At 42.2% G+C, this 16,912-nt stretch overlaps 2 protein-coding genes across 2 annotated transcripts in view; both read left to right on the forward strand.

Moving 5' to 3' along the window:
* Positions 1 to 13,767, forward strand: part of LOC146382265 (monocarboxylate transporter 13) — a 33,670-nt gene extending 19,903 nt beyond the window's left edge. The window contains exon 6 of the mRNA XM_084932768.1: positions 13,679 to 13,767. The gene's annotated coding sequence lies outside the window, so the exon portion shown is untranslated. The remainder of the gene's footprint in view (positions 1 to 13,678) is intronic.
* Positions 218 to 16,614, forward strand: wfdc1 (WAP four-disulfide core domain 1). The gene is made up of 7 exons (XM_084932770.1): positions 218 to 803; positions 13,679 to 13,874; positions 14,037 to 14,120; positions 14,577 to 14,717; positions 15,159 to 15,209; positions 15,298 to 15,357; positions 15,449 to 16,614. Exons 1-6 carry the CDS (start codon positions 693 to 695, stop codon positions 15,354 to 15,356), a joined length of 642 nt encoding a protein of 213 aa, XP_084788896.1. The 5' UTR covers positions 218 to 692; the 3' UTR covers position 15,357; positions 15,449 to 16,614.
* Positions 16,615 to 16,912: the final 298 nt, after the last annotated feature.

The following is a 16,912-nucleotide window of genomic DNA, read 5'->3' on the forward strand; positions in this document are numbered from 1 at the left end:
GCCATATGAATCAGGTGTGTCCTAACTCTGTTGTAATTAAATCTTGGACTGTTAATAGTTAAAAAGCGTGTATGAACTCCAGGCTAGCAGTGAAGTCTTTTTAAACCCCGTGCAAAGAAACGAGATAAAATAAAATAAGTCACAAATGCACGCAGACAAAATGCTGTCAAATTTACATAAATGATCACCAGATGTGCTACAAGATGCAACGAAGGGCCAAGGGGCGGTCTCACACTCACTGCCCTCTCCAACAGTCCTCCCTCCCTCCTTTCACCTCCCCTTCTCTCTCCCAGAGACATGTGCACACGCTGTGCCAGCAGGCAGTTTCAGCTCTCAGTAACTGATGCACAGACTGCTGCTGTTTCTCCCTTCCCCTCTTTACTCCCCCTAACAATTCTCCTTCCTTTCCTGTACTGCCTCTATTCATCCCCTCTGTACTTTCCTCTACTTTTTCTCTACTCTGTCATTCTGCCCGTCACTTTTCCTCAGCCGGATATAAAGGCAGGACCTGTTGGAGGGAGAGCGCTTGTGTAATTTCTGGCTGCACTTGAGCACCCAGAGTTGTTGCTTCAGCTGGAAAGGCAACAAACCAGAGGACCTACAAACAGCTACAGGACAAACTCCGAGTAAATCTCTGTAATAAAGAGGAAGAAGGAATACTTCTGAGAAAATAAAGGAGAAGAAGGAGGGGGATGTGCAGAACACAGACCATGCCAGGCTCTTTGCTGGTGCTCCTGTCCCTGTTGGTCCTGTCCACAGGAAGTGATGCCAGAAGAATCAGGAAAAGAGGACTCAACCATAAGGTGGGGCACATAACCTCACCTTTGATTTTTCTACTGCACATACGAGTGTGTGTATTCCTCTGTCTTGGGGTTGTTTAGAGAATCTTTTAAAGTGGAAGTCGGTGAAAACTCACAGCACTGCAGTACAATGTCTGCTCTGTTACAGGGAGGCACTTTGAGCTGTCAGGGCAGTTTTGTGTCTGAGGTGAGAGGTGTTCGAGTAGGCCTGAGGGCTGTGATTAAAATGAACGATAGTGTTGTGGCATAGTATAAAACACATTTACAGAAAAAGTGCATTTACTCAGGTTTTATACTCAAAGGAAGAAATAGATATTTTTACTCTACAATCACCAGCTGGATATTTTAAATCAGATTAAATTGCTAAATAAAGTTATATATTATATTTTGTTTTATATCAATTCCAAAGTCGTGGAGGAAAAACAACAAATTGCAGCTCTGAAAGTTAATTCAGGACTTTTCCAAACCCAGGAGGAGCATGAAATTAGATTTGTGGCACCCCCCATGTCCCAGCTATGCTAACTGTGGCTAGGTAATGACCATGATTTTGATTAAATAGGCCCAATCCACATGATGCTAGCTTTTTTTATGTGATCACTTATTATCATCGGGAAATATTGTAGCTTTTAACGGAAACTGTATGAGATAGGCATGCTTGTTAGTTTTCAGATGAAACATTGAAACAAATACATTTTAAAAAATGCTAAAAATCAGATCAACAAAAATGTAACAGAGTAAGTACGTAGTTCAGTCTGGAGAGTCAGTGTTTTGCTTGAGAGAACTTTAACATTTCTTTCACCGTTGCGAAAAAACGGTTTGAGAGCAGATGTGCTTTGATTTATAGATGCATGAAAAATCCACTCAGACAGGCGAGTTTTGAAGAGTAACAGAGAGTGTGCAACAGGTTGGAATAAGTAGTGATTTTCAGGTTTCTATAGGAGTAGTGGGGGGTATATGGGATGTTCAGCATTAGTTGGTGTGTGTGTGTGTGTGTGTGTGTGTGTGTGTGTGTGTGTCTGTGTCTGTGTGTGTGTAGTGGATTATTAGGGCAGGAACTGAATTTGCAGGCCAGGCCCCCGCTTGTTAACTCAGCTCAGTGTAGCTGATTGATCATCTCTAACAAGGGCTCACTGTAGCGTGCTGCCTTTCCTCTCTGTAACCTTTCATGCTTCAGTGTTCTCACCTTCTGACTTGTTTGTGGCCTCTGTCTCTCATTTTCAGCCTTTCTCTAATACTGTATGTAATTGTTACCATTCCACCCTCGTCCTGACCCGATTTCTCTTCCCCGCTGACCGTGTGCTTCTCTCAGTACACCACCCTCCGTTTTCCCTCAAATATCTTTCTCTGGTCTCCTCCTGCTCTCAGGATGGGCCAAAAGAACTGTCCGTCTGGACTCTGCCTCAAAGCTGCAGTAATTGGAACATGCTGAGACAGCTCTATAGACAGAGTTTGCCTTTTACTCCTTGAACCTTTTCATCTCGGTATCTTGCAATCTTTCTTTTTTTTTTTAAATCTCCCACATACACACACTCAGCCTCATTCATAACGCCAAGGCCATACAGAAAGACAAATTATAGTCACGCAGTATTTAACATACACACTCCACAGAAGGATATTTTGTCTCGAAAGGAAAATTGGTAAATTTGAAATCAACACAAGACCACCAACATGCTCAGTTTTGCCTTTTGAAGCCTTTTCTTGAGATTGTATAATAAGCTTTAAACCATAACAATATGAATACACGATCCATTTAGATTAACCAAAATTTTTACATGCAAGTAGGTTCGTATAATTATGTTATGAGGGAATTATGTTAGGATGCTGTTCGTGGACTACAGTTCAGCATTCAACACAATAATTCCCTCTAAGCTTTTCACCAAGTTGACGGATCTAGGACTCAGCTCATCACTGTGTCAGTGGGTCCTCAACTTCCTCACAGACAGACTCCAATCAGTGAGGGTGGGAAAACAAGTCTCCCCCTCCATCTCACTGAGCACTGGAGTGCCTCAGGGCTGTGTTTTAAGCCCCCTGCTGTACTCACTGTACACTTATGACTGTGTAGCCACATCAGACACCACCTCCATTGTCAAGTTTGCTGACGACACTGCTGTTGTGGGCCTGATCTCCGACAACATCGAGACGGCCTACCTGGAGGAGATTAGGAACCTGGAGACCTGGTGCCAGGAGAATAACCTCCTCCTAAACATCAGCAAGACTAAGGAGCTGATCGTGGACTTCACTACAAAGCAGGCGAGGAATTACAAACCCCTCATCATCAGTGGCACGCCAGTGGAGACAGTGGACAGTTTCCGATACCTGGGTGTCCACATCACTCAGGACCTGTCATGGTCCTGCCACATCAACACCCTGGTTAAGAAAGCCCGTCAGCGTCTCTTCTTCCTCAGAAGACTTAGAGACTTCCATCTGCCACTGAAGGTGCTCAAGAACTTCTACTCCTGCACCATCGAGAGCGTCCTGACGGCAAACATCTGCACCTGGTTTGGGAACAGCACCAAGCAGGACAGACGAGATCTGCAAAGAGTGGTGCGCTCAGCCGAACGCATCATTCAATCAGAGCTCCCTGACCTGCTGTCCATCTACACCAAGCGGTGCAAGTCCAAAGCTAGGAAGATTATGATGGACCTCTCCCATCCCAACAATGGACTCTTCTCACTGTTGAGGTCTGGGAAGCGCTTCCGCTCCCTTAAGGCCAAAACAGAGAGAATGAGGAGGAGCTTCTTCCCCCAGGCTATTCGGGCCCTGAACCAGGTGTAGGACTAGACTCTCCCACACACGTCACTATAAGACTGGACTCTCACACACATCACATCACCACACGCACCACCACACATTTCCTATAATCCTATAATTCCTATAATTTATAATCTTTATAATCTCTTCTGCTATTTGCACATTCTTTACTGTAAATTCCTAAGTTAATTTGTAAATTTTGTAGTGACCTGTAAATTGTAAATATTGTAAAACTTTTTTTCTGTCATTTAATGGTCGGGCATTGTACAGCTACAAGCATTTCACCCCCATGTCATACTGTGTATGGTTGTGTGTGTGTGTGACAAATAAAATTTGAATTTGAATTTGTATATTAATACAGGAGAGGAGGTCAGATTTTGGCAGATATTTGTTTTAACCTTAAAGAATGTATTTTGGTCAGTAATGGATAGAACATGCTGACATTTTCCCAAAACCAAAGTATCACTTGAATTTAAGAGAAGTGCTACATGTACTGTGTACACCAAGAGTTGATCATTTAGTATACTTGTAAATCTTTTGAAAGAAAGGTGTTTGCATGACAGTCTTTCCATGTTCCATCTCTGTGCTTGAACAGAAACATGCCGGTCTAAGAATGATTTACATGTAATCAGGGTATTTAGGTAAGAAATGGGCCTAAAGGCTGCAATGGTCAGAGTGATAGAGATGCTAATAGAAATAGGCCAGTTTTCAGCACCTGTCTAATCAGGCTGGAGATTGCCTGTTCTGTTTAAGCGCTTAAAAGGAACAAAAAGGAAATGGACCCACTCCTATGTCTGAGATAAATACCTCAGCAGCGCCTCAGTTTGAAAGTTGTGGACCTATAAGTTTCCCCCTCTTACCAAATCATTGGCCCAGATTTTCAGATTCCAGATTTGCTTTGCACACACCCACCGCTCAACCAGATTGTTTAGTCTCATATAGCCATAACACAGTCTGGCTCAGACATCTGCCTGGGCATGCCCGTGTGCAAAGCAGTGTCTCACAGTAGCATTATAAATCTTTAGTTTCATCTAAGTGAAGTGATGTGGGCCCTTCTGACAGTATCTGCTATTAAGCAGAATGTGAAACACTTGGGCTTCCTGGCGTTTGTCTGGTCATGTGTTTGAAGGATAAGCATGCAACTGCTGCCTGATCTTTGAGAGATTTGTGGACATTTGTGGCGCTCTTTTAAATGTTAAAGACTGGTGGTGATGGCTTGTCTTGTAATGCAAACAGTTTCAGAGGTAAAGTTTGAACATTTTAATTCAAGGAATATTGTTTCCAGCTGTATGCAATTGCTCTAAGCTCAAAACTCATCTGTTTAAAACTACTTTTCCCCTGTGATCACATGTGCACTGTCTACTTCTAACTTGTTTATTTTTAGTGCTCTTTTACTTGGTTTTTGTTCATTTACTGTACAGGGCCCCTGGGTGTTTTGAAAGGTGTTTGTAAATGAAGTGTAATATTATTATTGTTTATTATTAGGTAAAAGGGGAAAAGTCTGTAAGCCTGGGATTTATAAATGCATGGAAGGCGCTGACTGTAGAAAGACCAGGCCACGTTTGTAGCTGTGAAGTTTTAAATATGGTGACTTTAAACATGTAGATTTGCTTTGTGGAAGCTCAGAGCTCTGAGAGGACAGAGTGCCAATATGAAGGAAACTACTGCAGCCATTGGTCATTAGCTATATCAGTTATATCATAGTAGTGTAACACTATTCTCGCTTAGAATCTACAATTTGGGATAATTTTTCTGTTATTATTAATATATTCTAATGAATATATTTGTGAGAATTGTTTTCTTTTCTGAGATATGACCTGTCAGTTATTTAACTCTGCAGCTCAAAGCAGGATTAATTCCAGTTAGATCTGAGTCTGGTGGTCAGCAGCACATTACTGGACATAACACTGGAGCAGATTATTGCTCAGTACCACAAACCTCAAATATAAACTCCCTTCCAAATCATCCCAAACATTCCTTCTGTTGTAGGAACGTTGTATAAACCAACATGATGTCTGTCAACATGATTTCCCATCATTCATTAAAGCTCTCATGTCTTACTGATTTACAGTTTGTCTGTTTTCCTCACAACTTAGCCTGCTGCGTTTGCTCTTCTGTCTTTCTGTCAAACTGACAGCTGCTCTAGAAGCAGGAAATTGGGTCTCACAACACAAAATCTAACCAGATGTGTGCTGTGAGTTTCTTCATTTAGTAAAAGCTGAAGATCTGCCAGATTTAAAATGAAACCTTGAAACCTAACCAAAAGACCAAACACGTTTACCTGTGTGTACACCATGGAAATATATATATATATATATATATTCTTTGGTTTGTTTGTAGATCCAAGTTTCTGTGCATGTGTGTGCTCGTGCACTTGCATCCTTGCACAGACGAAGCAGAAAATGTTAGTATCTGTCTCCGATTTTGTTTTGTCGTTACTTCAGATGGTCAGATTTCAGTTCAGTTAAGTAGCCAGACGTGGTTGGCTTCTCCCCATCACCTCTCTGTGAGAAATTGGAACGAGTGAAAGAATCAGCGACTGAGATCAGACTTTAAAGCTACCATCGTGTTGCTTTTCGACACCAACAGCAGGGGAAGAAAGAAAATGAAAGCATCAAAGAGTGAGCGAGATGGAGTACAGACAGTGACAGATAGATAGACGGAGGGGAAAATATTCCCACAGATATTCATGAACATCACACACAAGCCTGCTGGCAGTTTCTTTATTGGGGAGAAGCAGCAGACAGGAGTGTAAATAAACATTGTGGAACATCTGAGAGATGTGTATGAGATTTTATGATAGACTTCAAGAAGCAGAGCATGACAGCCCTTCTGGCGTACAGCAGTGGAAAAATCACGAGATGACAACTGAGAACAAAGTGGTTAAAGTAAAAGAAGAGTAACGGATATTTAACCAAAGCACAGTCCGAACCAGCATGGGTGATGGTAGCGTTCTCGGGGAGCTGTAATAAATCAGTGAATGGCTCCTGCAGTGTGCACTTTTGCCTGTATGGTATAATTAAGAGCAAGTTCAAACTACACACACACAAAAGCATGCAGTTGAATAAACAGGAAGGGCACGCTTGAGCTTTTTGTAGGAGAGGTTTGCAGGATACACGGGGAACAGATCGGATATAAGATAAGTTCAGATAGTGTAATAATCATTATGTAATTATCCAGTCTGAGCAAACTTTGTAGTACTCATTCACAGAAGAGATGCTGTGAATGAGTACGGAGCTCCAGTAGACCCCTGTCTGTATGAGGCCAGCATACACATAAAAATTAGAGTGGAATTTAACTAGAAAAGCGATAAAATAATCACTGACCACCGACTAACATCAGAGACAACACCTGCAGCAAACTGACAAACAATATTCTTGTTCTTTGGAGATGAAAAGCTTTACTAAGGTATCCAGTTATTTCCTGTTTTTGTCCATGTGTCAAAACGACTGATGAGAAACAAATTTCAGGCCCAAAGTATTAGGCAAAACAGGCTTCTCATTTCAACTCGCTAAAATAATCGAAATTTCAAATTAACCGAAGAACACAACGTTCTCTCCATCTCGCCGACCTCACCCCGTACACCAAACACCCACCGAGCTCCCAGCTGCCAGAAGAAATGAATTCATTTTTAAAGTGTTTGTGGTGCCACCATGAGTGCCAAACATTTGTCTTTTGTGTTTCACTGGTTGGTTCGGAGGAACAGCCTGCAAGCCTGCCAAATAAACAGCACAGTTTTAATGATCGTGTGCCACCCAGAAGCCAATTATCTAATTACAAATCTAGTGTAAGAAGAAACAAAAACAAATTCCTCTTGCTCGCTTTCATCTGCACTCTGGCCCATTCAGAAACGATGCTGCAGTTTCACTTGTTTCTTGCACCGTGTGCTTTCAACATCATGACAAACAGTTTGACAGAGATGCACTACCTTGACCAGTTTAGAAAATGAACTCTAGCCATATTAATAAAATATTCCCCAAAGGTTCTGTGATATTCTGGATTAGGCTCTTAAAAAGATCAGGACAGAAGGACGTGGATAGGTGCCTTTATTGAACAGCAGGACATCACACACTAACTTGTTGTTTTCTTAGCGGTGCACAAACTACCCTTTTTTGTTGTTATATATTGGTCAACCAAGAACTAGCCCTGTAACAGGCACTTCTGTATTTTACCACTGGGGGGCAACAATTCACTCTATTACATTCCTCCCCTTTTAGATTTGTAATTGAAATAAGCAACCCTTTAAAGAATGTATTTCACTGCCCCCACCAAAAGAAATATTCTGTGGCCCTTACAAACAATGAACAAATGTAGCCATTACTTTTATTAAATTGTTCACTTCTAAATAACTGGCAGTAAAATAACTAAAACATAACTCTACGTTTTCAAAGATTCAGTCTCTTTGGGGGAACTCTGCATCTCTCTGGGTATCTGCGTTCCACAGATGGGCTTTGGGTGGTTTCTGGGGTGGATACTGGTGGTTCATCGGTTGTCTGTTTAGGTGGTTCAGGAGGTAAGGAGTGTGATGTTAAAATCCCAGGTGGACTTGGTGGCATCTCTGGAACAACACTGTCTATAATCACTTCTGGCCGTCCCTCTGAAACCGGTGAAAATATAACTGGGGGTTTCTCCACAGTCTGTCTCCATGGTAACAGGTGGTCCACATGTATTGTGCGTGTTCTCTGTCCCTCTTGTATCAGGTAAGTAACACTTCCCATTTTCTTCAGAACTGTTCCCTGAGTCCATTTTGTTCCCCCCCCCCTGAAGTTTCGGATACGCACAGCGTCCCCCTCCGAAAAAACACGAACAGGTTGGGTTTTGTAATCATGGTGTTGCTTCTGCTCAGACTGTTTCTGTTCAATGTGTCTGCTTAGTTCAGGTTTCAGCAGGCTGAAGCGAGTCCGGATCTGACGTTTCAGGAACAACTCTGCTGGTGTACGACCCGTCACAGTGTGCGGTGTACTGCGATACATGATAAGGAAGTTTACCAAACGATGACTGAGTGGCAATGTGGCCTTACCATCTGCTTCCAGCACATTTTTCATCAGGGATCGTTTCAGGATTTGTACTGACCTCTCTGCTGCCCCGTTTGATGCAGGATGATAGGCAGGAACAGCTGTGTGTCTGATCCCATTTAACTCCAAAAACTGAATGAATTCCTTTGACACAAGTTGAGGTCCATTGTCTGAAACAAGCTCTTCTGGAAGTCCATATGAAGCAAATAACCCTCTCAAAACCTCAATGGTGTTGTGTGAGGTAATGGATGGCATAGGGAACACTTCCAACCATTTTGAATGACTGTCAATGACAACTAAAAAGTACTGCTTGCCTTTTTCAGCGAAATCAATGTGAATCCGTTGCCAAACTCTCGCAGGCCACTTCCACGGATGGAGTGGTGCAACGGGTGGTGACTTCTGTACAGCCTGACAGACTGAGCAGCTTTGAACCAGTTCTTGTATATCACCATCACAGCCTGGCCACCACAGGTAACTGCGAGCGAGTGCTTTCATACGACAGATACCTGGATGTTCATGATGCAGGTCTTCCAGCACTTTCTGTTGGTAAACTGGTGGAATGATGACCCGTTGTCCCCAAAGAACACATCCTTGTTCTGCTGACAGCTCGTGTCTGCGTGTAAAGTAAGGCTTAAGTGATTCGTCTTGCATATAACTCGGCCACCCATTCATGGTGTAGCTCCAGACCTTGCTGAGGATTGGATCCTTCATGGTTGCTCTCTCAATGTCTTTAGCTACTATTGGTAGCTCTTCCACATGTGACAAATATAAGATACTTCCCTCCTCTGCAATGTTGTCTGGCGTATTCCGAGGTAGACGTGACAATGCATCTGCATTGGCATGTTCAGCTGATCTTCTATATTCAATGTCATTGTTGTATGCCATTAGAATAAGAGCCCAGCGTTGCATTCTTAGTGCAGCGAGTGTTGGGACAGCTGACTTTGGCCCTAGTATAGCCAGCAGTGGCTTATGATCTGTTATGAGGGTGAATTTCCTTCCATACAGATATTTATGGAATTTCTTTACTCCAAAAATTATGGCAAGGGCCTCTTTTTCTAGCTGGGCATACTTTCGCTCAGCTTCAGTTAATGTTCTTGATGCGAAAGCCACAGGCCTTTCCTCTCCATTTTCCATGACATGAGAGATGACTGCGCCCAATCCATAAGGTGACGCATCGCAGGCTAACTACAATGGCAGATTTGTGCTGTAGTGCACCAACACTTTGTTCTGCAGCAGTAGACTTTTTGCATCCCTGAATGCTTTTGCACATTCCATGGTCCAAATCCATTTAGCATCTTTTCTCAACAGGTTATGCAAAGGCTGAAGAATGGTGGATGGATTTTCCAAAAATCGACTGTAGTAATTTAGAAGACCAAGAAAAGACTTCAGTTCAGTGACGTTTGTTGGTTCTGGTGCATTTGCTATGGCTGCTACCTTTTCCTCTAAAGGATGCAGTCCATCCCTGTCAATACGATGTCCCAGGTACTCCACACTGCTCTGAAGAAAGTGGCACTTGGAAAGCTTCACTCTGACACCATGCTTCTCCAGACGTGTGAGTACTTCCTCCAACCTCTTCAAATGATCCCTTTCAGATGAAGCAGTGATGAGGATGTCATCCAAAAAGCAGGTCACATGCTCCATCCCCTGAAGGATGTGATCCATCACAGACTGGAAAAGAGCCGGAGCACTGGAAACACCATAGCTGAGGCGATTGTACTTATAGAGACCTTTGTGTGTGTTGATGACCAGATACTTCTCTGATTCTTCATCTAACTGTAGCTGCTGATAGGCATGAGAAAGGTCAAGTTTACTGAAGGATGTTCCTCCAGCTAAAGTAGCAAACAAATCTTCAGTATTAGGAAGTGGATATCTTTCCTCTTCAACACACTGGTTGACACTGACTTTGTAGTCACCACATATCCTAATTGTTTTGTCTGCTTTTGGCACAGTAACAATAGGGGATGCTCACTCACTTTTCTCAACCTTTGAAATAACCTTCACCTTTTCCAATCTGTCCAGCTCCTTTTCCACAGCTTCTTTTAGTGCATAAGGAACTGGGCGAGCTTTACAGAAAATTGGTGTAGTGTTTGGTTTAGTGTGGATTCTAGCTTTAAATCCCTTTATGCAGCCTTGGTCATCTGAAAACACTGCCTGATGGCGCTGAATCACTTCTAGTACTCCTGGCTTTGCTTCTTTCTGCACCAGTACCTTGTGTACTGTGAAAATCTGTTTCCAGTTCAGCTGTAGTTTCTTTAACCAGTTTCGTCCAATCAGAGCTGGTCTGTCTCCCTGAACAACGATCAGTGGTAGGGTGATGTTTTGAGTCCCATACTGTACTGGTAACATAATATATCCACGCACAGCAATGTGTTGGCCTGAGTAGGACTTGAGCTTTAGCCCACTGGCTGGTTTTATAGGGAAATGAGTGAGATGCATCTGATAATACTTGTCTGATACTACCGACACTGCTGATCCTGTATCCAGCAGCATGGTGCTGTTCTTGTTCCCAAGCGCAACATCCACTGTGTATCCCTTCTCACTGGAGGTGATGGAGTACATTGAATAAACTCCAAAAAGTTCAGCTTCATCATTCCTACTTGAGCATTCATCCTCAGTTTCCAAATACTGAGTTTGCTGACTGAATTTTTTATTCCTGCAAGCACGTGCAATGTGTCCTATTTTTGCACAAACATGACACTTTTCACTCTTAAATTTGCACTCACGTGCTGAATGCTTTCCACCACAACGATAACATGGTTGCTTCACTCCTGTTCCTGTGTCTTTTTTAGGTCCCTTCCAGTTCTTTGGCTTGTTATTGCCCTCTTGCCTGTTCTGTCCTTTCCATCCTTTGTTGAAAAAATTTGAAGCATTTGTCAAGGCATTTACGTGGTGAGGGTCCTGGCGTCCTGAGAACTCCATCGTATTTTTCGAAGCGAGTTCCATGGATATGGCAATCTCACACGCACGTGGAAATGTAAGATCTTTCTCCGATAGTAGCTTGCGCTGCACAGCATCAGAACGCAGTCCACTAACAAAACGATCCCTCAGGGCCTCATCCAAATATTGTCCAAAATCACATGTGGCTGACAACTGCCTCAGGGCGACAACATAGTCAGAAACTGCCTCCCCTTCTTTCTGGTTACGTTTCTGAAAACGAAAACGCTCAGCTATCACCACTGGAGTCGGCTTATAATGCGCACTTAACGCTCCAGTCAGCGCTGCATATCCCATGGTACTCGGTACCCTCGGAGACACAAGATTCTTTAGCAGCCTGTATGCATCTGCTCCGATCACAGAGAGAAACGTGCACACCTTCTTCTCATCGGAAACATCATTTGCCAACATCCATTGCTCCAACCGCTCCAAATATGACTCAAAATCTTCCTTCGATTCATTATACTCTTCAACACGACCCACATGCATCGCCATGTTAGCTCACCAAAAACTGTTCCGCTGCAGCCGTGAAGAAAACGTCTCGTTTTGTCTCTTTCCTTACATGTGAACACAGCCCTTCTACAGCCTCTGTCACGCTGTGGAAATCTTTAGAATCCTCGTCGCCAGTTGTGATATTCTGGATTAGGCTCTGGATTAAGATCAGGACAGAAGGACGTGGATAGGTGCCTTTATTGAACAGCAGGACATCACACACTAACTTGTTGTTTTCTTAGCGGTGCACAAACTACCCTTTTTTGTTGTTATATATTGGTCAACCAAGAACTAGCCCTGTAACAGGCACTTCTGTATTTTACCACTGGGGGGGCAACAATTCACTCTATTACAGGTTCTTTTTATGTTCCTCTGCTCTGGAGGATCCGAGGTTAAACCAAACTGTTCGTTTTGATACAGTTAAAAAGAGAGAAAACACTGATGCTTCATCCAGAAAAGTAAATACAGTTCGTGAGAAAATATGAGAGTTGGTGTTTAGTTGATGGCAGCTGTGCTTCTTGGGATTTTGCTATAATAATTTCCATGTGCACAAACCCCCAGAACAATGAATGGTCACTTATTCTGTGGTGCACAACATCAGATATTCAATACCAGCAGTGAACAAAAAAATATAATAAAAAAACAAAACACTTCCCTCCACTTGTTCTTGCCAGAACTGTGTGTGAAGTGGATCTTTGCTCAGCTTCATAGTGGCCTACTTTCTCCCTCTCATTCACCAGGGAAGTAAGTGTTCGGTCCCACACTGAAACACCTGACCAATCCAGGTTAAGGTATTGGTAGGCAGGCATGCATGCAGAAATCAAACCTTCACCGCTCCTGTGCACAGTTCAGCTGAGTGCATGCTGGATGTGCTCCCTCAGGTGTATTGTCGCCCTCTGCTGGTTGCAATGTGGTCACAGATATTATTACACTGAATGAAACCGTCTCAGTCTAATCTACATATATGCAGCACAGCCAGCACCCATTCTGAAAATACTTCTTGTCTACAGTGAAACTAAGCTTTTACTTCACCTGATCAAACACACACGTCCACACATGTGCAATAGCAATAACACTAAACGCAATACTCTTTTCTGGCATTGTTGTATTATACTTGTATATAGCATTTGTATTCTATTTTATTCTCTAATTTTTCTATGCAACTTTGCACTGCTGTAACAAAATAAATTTCCCACACGTGGGACTAATAAAGGTTATCTTATCTTATCTTATCTTACTGTGCTTCAACTTTACTAACTGATCAAAGTAAACTTGTATTAGGAGGCCAGTGATTAGCTTTACCTACTTTATTTTGAAATTCATTTATATAACAGCATGTGAAATCCTACAGAGACATCCATAATGTACTTATTATGGTTTTGTTTACAGCGACACCTGCAAAGTTAATGTGACATTTCCTATCAGTGTGTTTTGTGTTCTGACTCCAGAGCTGCATTTTTAACCGTGTTATTAAAAAAATAAAAAGCATATATCTATCTATCTCAATATCTACTAATTCTGAAGTCAGTATCTCTATTTCTTTTTGTGTGTGTTGCCCTCACATTGGCCTCCAGGGTAATATGTTCCAGTACTTTAAATAAAGAAGAGAGGGTATCGTGCATCAAAGTAACAGACCCCATCCATGTTATATTTCAGACATTTATCTGTCTTCTTTCTCTCTTTCAGGATTACGAGTATCTCAATCATCCCCAGTCCACACAGCACCAAAAGAATGACCGGTGTCCACCGCCGCCCCAGATGTTACCAGAGCGAGCCTGCGAGGTCCCGGGCTGCCGCTCAGACTCAGAATGCGAGCGCCACAAACGCTGCTGCTACAATGGCTGCATCTATGCCTGCCTGGAGTCTGTGCAGCCACCACCAGGTCAGCAGAACCAGCAGACTGGAGTTAAAATAGGGCTTCAAATTATATTAAAGTGATTATTGGTTGGCAATATTTTATGTTCACAGAAATGCAGGAAGTTATATTTTTCCTCGTATTGTTGTTGAGTATTGCAGTAGCTAAGGATGTGTGTGTTTTGAGCAGTTCTGGACTGGCTGGTGCAGCCCAAGCCTCGATGGTTGGGGGGTAACGGTTGGCTGCTAGACGGTCCTGAGGAGGTTTTGCAAGGTGAGGGCACACACCTGAACAGTTAAGGGTAACACACATGTGAGTCCAGAAAATCCATCTGCAGAACATTTTTGAGTTTTCAGTGAAATATTGTGCAGTGATATTTAATCAGAAGTCACTTTCCTCCCTTCCTGTGTGACAATAATAATCACAAACTGTAAAGACATCTTCACTGTCAATAGTCCCACCAGTCTCAAATACAACGCTCCACAAATATTAACAGGAGGGCAGACTTTCTGCTCATTTTCCTTTAAAAAAAACAAACTCTAAAACTTTGAGTTTTTTTCTGAGTTTATATTTGTATGCTGGAATTTCCTGTAGGAAATATTGTTTTTTAATTATTTGAAGGAAAGCCAGAATATAGTGCCACAAAATGACTTTTGCTCTTCTTATTGTCGTTTCCTTGGATACAGAGTGTACAGAGTGTGTTGGTTTTTGTATTTTTTTGCCCACTAGCTGAGGCCTGCAGTACTACTGAGGATGGAGATGAGCCTCTGCACTGTCCTACGGGCTACGAGTGCCACATCATCAATCCAGGAAACCCAGCCTCTGGCATCCCTAACAGGGGACAGTGTATCAAGCAGCGCGGCAACTCTGGTATTATTTTATTTCCCTTGACTTAAATGTTTTAGTGATCGCTCATATGATTGTGATATGGCTTTAAATGTAGAATTTAACACACATTCTCTCCTATCTATATGTCACTTTCACAACTAACGTCTGATAGAGCTGCTCTCAAAGCTTTGTGCTCTGAAGCGCCACAGGGCAGGATGAGAATGCCAGGCTGTGCCAAGCATTCTGCTCCTGCTCTGGTGTCTCTATCTTGGCAAATGGCACGCTGTTAGATGCCAGGTTTCTCCTTTGAAATAGATCTTGAAATAAACATGCTGGAGTGACCTTGCAAATGAATAGACGGCCACGAGATGAACTGATAACGTGTGATTGAAGCTGTTGGCAGAAATATTAAACCAAGTATTTGACAGAGGGAACTTTATCCATTCATTCAGTTTGTGCATATAACTGTGATTTTAATTACAGATGGACGCAGCTTGAGACACAAATACTTTAAGGACTACAAGGACTACTTAGGTAAGAAGCTCAAGTGAATAAAAGCTTCAAACTGAATATTAAGTAAAGCTAATATGTCTGACATCATTGTGGCTTTTTTATTTGATAGGTACCAGCTCTAACAGTGCAGTGGGCTATGAAAAGCATCACCACAAGCACCTGGGGTGAAGTATGTTCTCAGCCACTCACATAAAAATAAAATCATCCTCATCTGCATTTTCCTGTAAACAAACCCATTTTTTTTTCTCATACCTGCTCAGGTCGACTTGAACTCAGCCTCAGCTTCGAGCATAGCACAACCTCAGACATCAGTCCAGTCCTGTTTGATCCGCTCGCAGCTAAACCGGGATCAGATCTGACCTTCTTTTAAACTACGCCTCCAGCTGCTACCTCCTCTGCGCAATGCCCTGTCTCGCAGCCTCTCGTCAGTCACGTGTCCACAGGGAGACGAGTTTCTCACACTCTCAGCATGCATCCAAAGAAAAAAAGCACTTTTGTCCCTCTGTTTGATGTCAGCAAAAAGGGAGGAGGAGAGGCTTTTGGTGAAGGTAGCGCAAGGTGCAAACTGAAGCTGATTAGCAAAATTGTCTAAGCAACCCCGATTTTTGCAACCCCCTCTCTATAATTTGTTCCTATTTTCATCCACTGCCATGCTCTCTATTCTTAAGACTGGTCAGCAGAAAAAATCAAGACCATGTGGGCTTTGAGCTTAGCTCTAAATTCCTCTTCTGAAATCTGGAATGTTTTATGGACAAGAGGGAAAAAAATCCAGGTGTAGCCGTGAGTCAGCTAAGAAAATCCAGATGTTTTATATTATGCGCTAATAACTCTAATTAAAAAATAATACCATACGAGTATGTGGATTAGTAAATTTAGAACAGCTGCAGGTATGTACAAGCTAACAGATGCTGACTGTGACTTGGAAAGCAAAATAAAGAAAGACAAAACTGTTTATTTAAGAGGCCTATTCGAGATGCTCCCCCTGTGAAAAAGAAAACTTAAATTAACCTACTGGAGGCAAGTGACTCGTTTTGAAAAGACTGATTTCATTTAGACTTCTTTGACGACTTATGCAGTAAATATGTACCAGTTCAGAACAGTTATTCATTAACATACTATATGAGTGGCAATAATCCCTGCTGCAGTATACACATGATAAAAGAAAGGGATTTTTCTTCCATGTAAATATTTAAAGATTTTCTCTGTTATTCTCAAACTCGACCAGCTTTAGTCAACTTCTCAGCTCAAATGGTGCTTCGGTAATTGCTGCATATAATAACAGAAGAATAAGCTGGTCACACGTGAAAGAAAACCACTCTGTGCAGAACTAAAGTGATGTCTGAATGTTTCCATCTGATTGGTGCTATGTCGCTGCCTTGATTATTCTAAATAAACCACTTTATTTTAAAAAAAGTTGTCCTTTGGTTCTCTTTCCCAAGTCATTTTAAGATGTGTGAAAATACTATTCACATTCTGTCAAGCCAAGAACATTTATGTACATCTGCATGCAGTCAAATTAGCTTTCTGTTCACTATCTAAAAATGAAACGAAAAGGCAAAAATAATATTGCACGGTTCTTTTCCCAAGAGAAACACAGACTTCTTTGTTTTCATTTAGTAGCAGAAACAGCAGAACAGCACTGAGTAGCTTTCAAATTAGCTGCCTCAGTTTGTAGCTGAAATAAGTGCTTTAGACCACATTGCATTTGAAACTGTTTGGAAGTT

Source organism: Perissodus microlepis, chromosome 7 (genome assembly GCF_051167445.1).
Source record: "Perissodus microlepis isolate ML-2025 ecotype Zambia chromosome 7, ASM5116744v1, whole genome shotgun sequence".
Lineage (NCBI taxonomy): Eukaryota > Metazoa > Chordata > Actinopteri > Cichliformes > Cichlidae > Perissodus > Perissodus microlepis.

Coding starts and splice junctions, on each gene's coding strand:
- wfdc1 (XM_084932770.1), top strand. CDS start 693: ATGTGCAGAACACAGACCATGCCAGGCTCTTTGCTGGTGCTCCTGTCC. Junction 14,121..14,576: donor TCCTGAGGAGGTTTTGCAAG/GTGAGGGCACAC, acceptor TTTGCCCACTAG/CTGAGGCCTGCAGTACTACT. Junction 14,718..15,158: donor CAAGCAGCGCGGCAACTCTG/GTATTATTTTAT, acceptor TTTTAATTACAG/ATGGACGCAGCTTGAGACAC.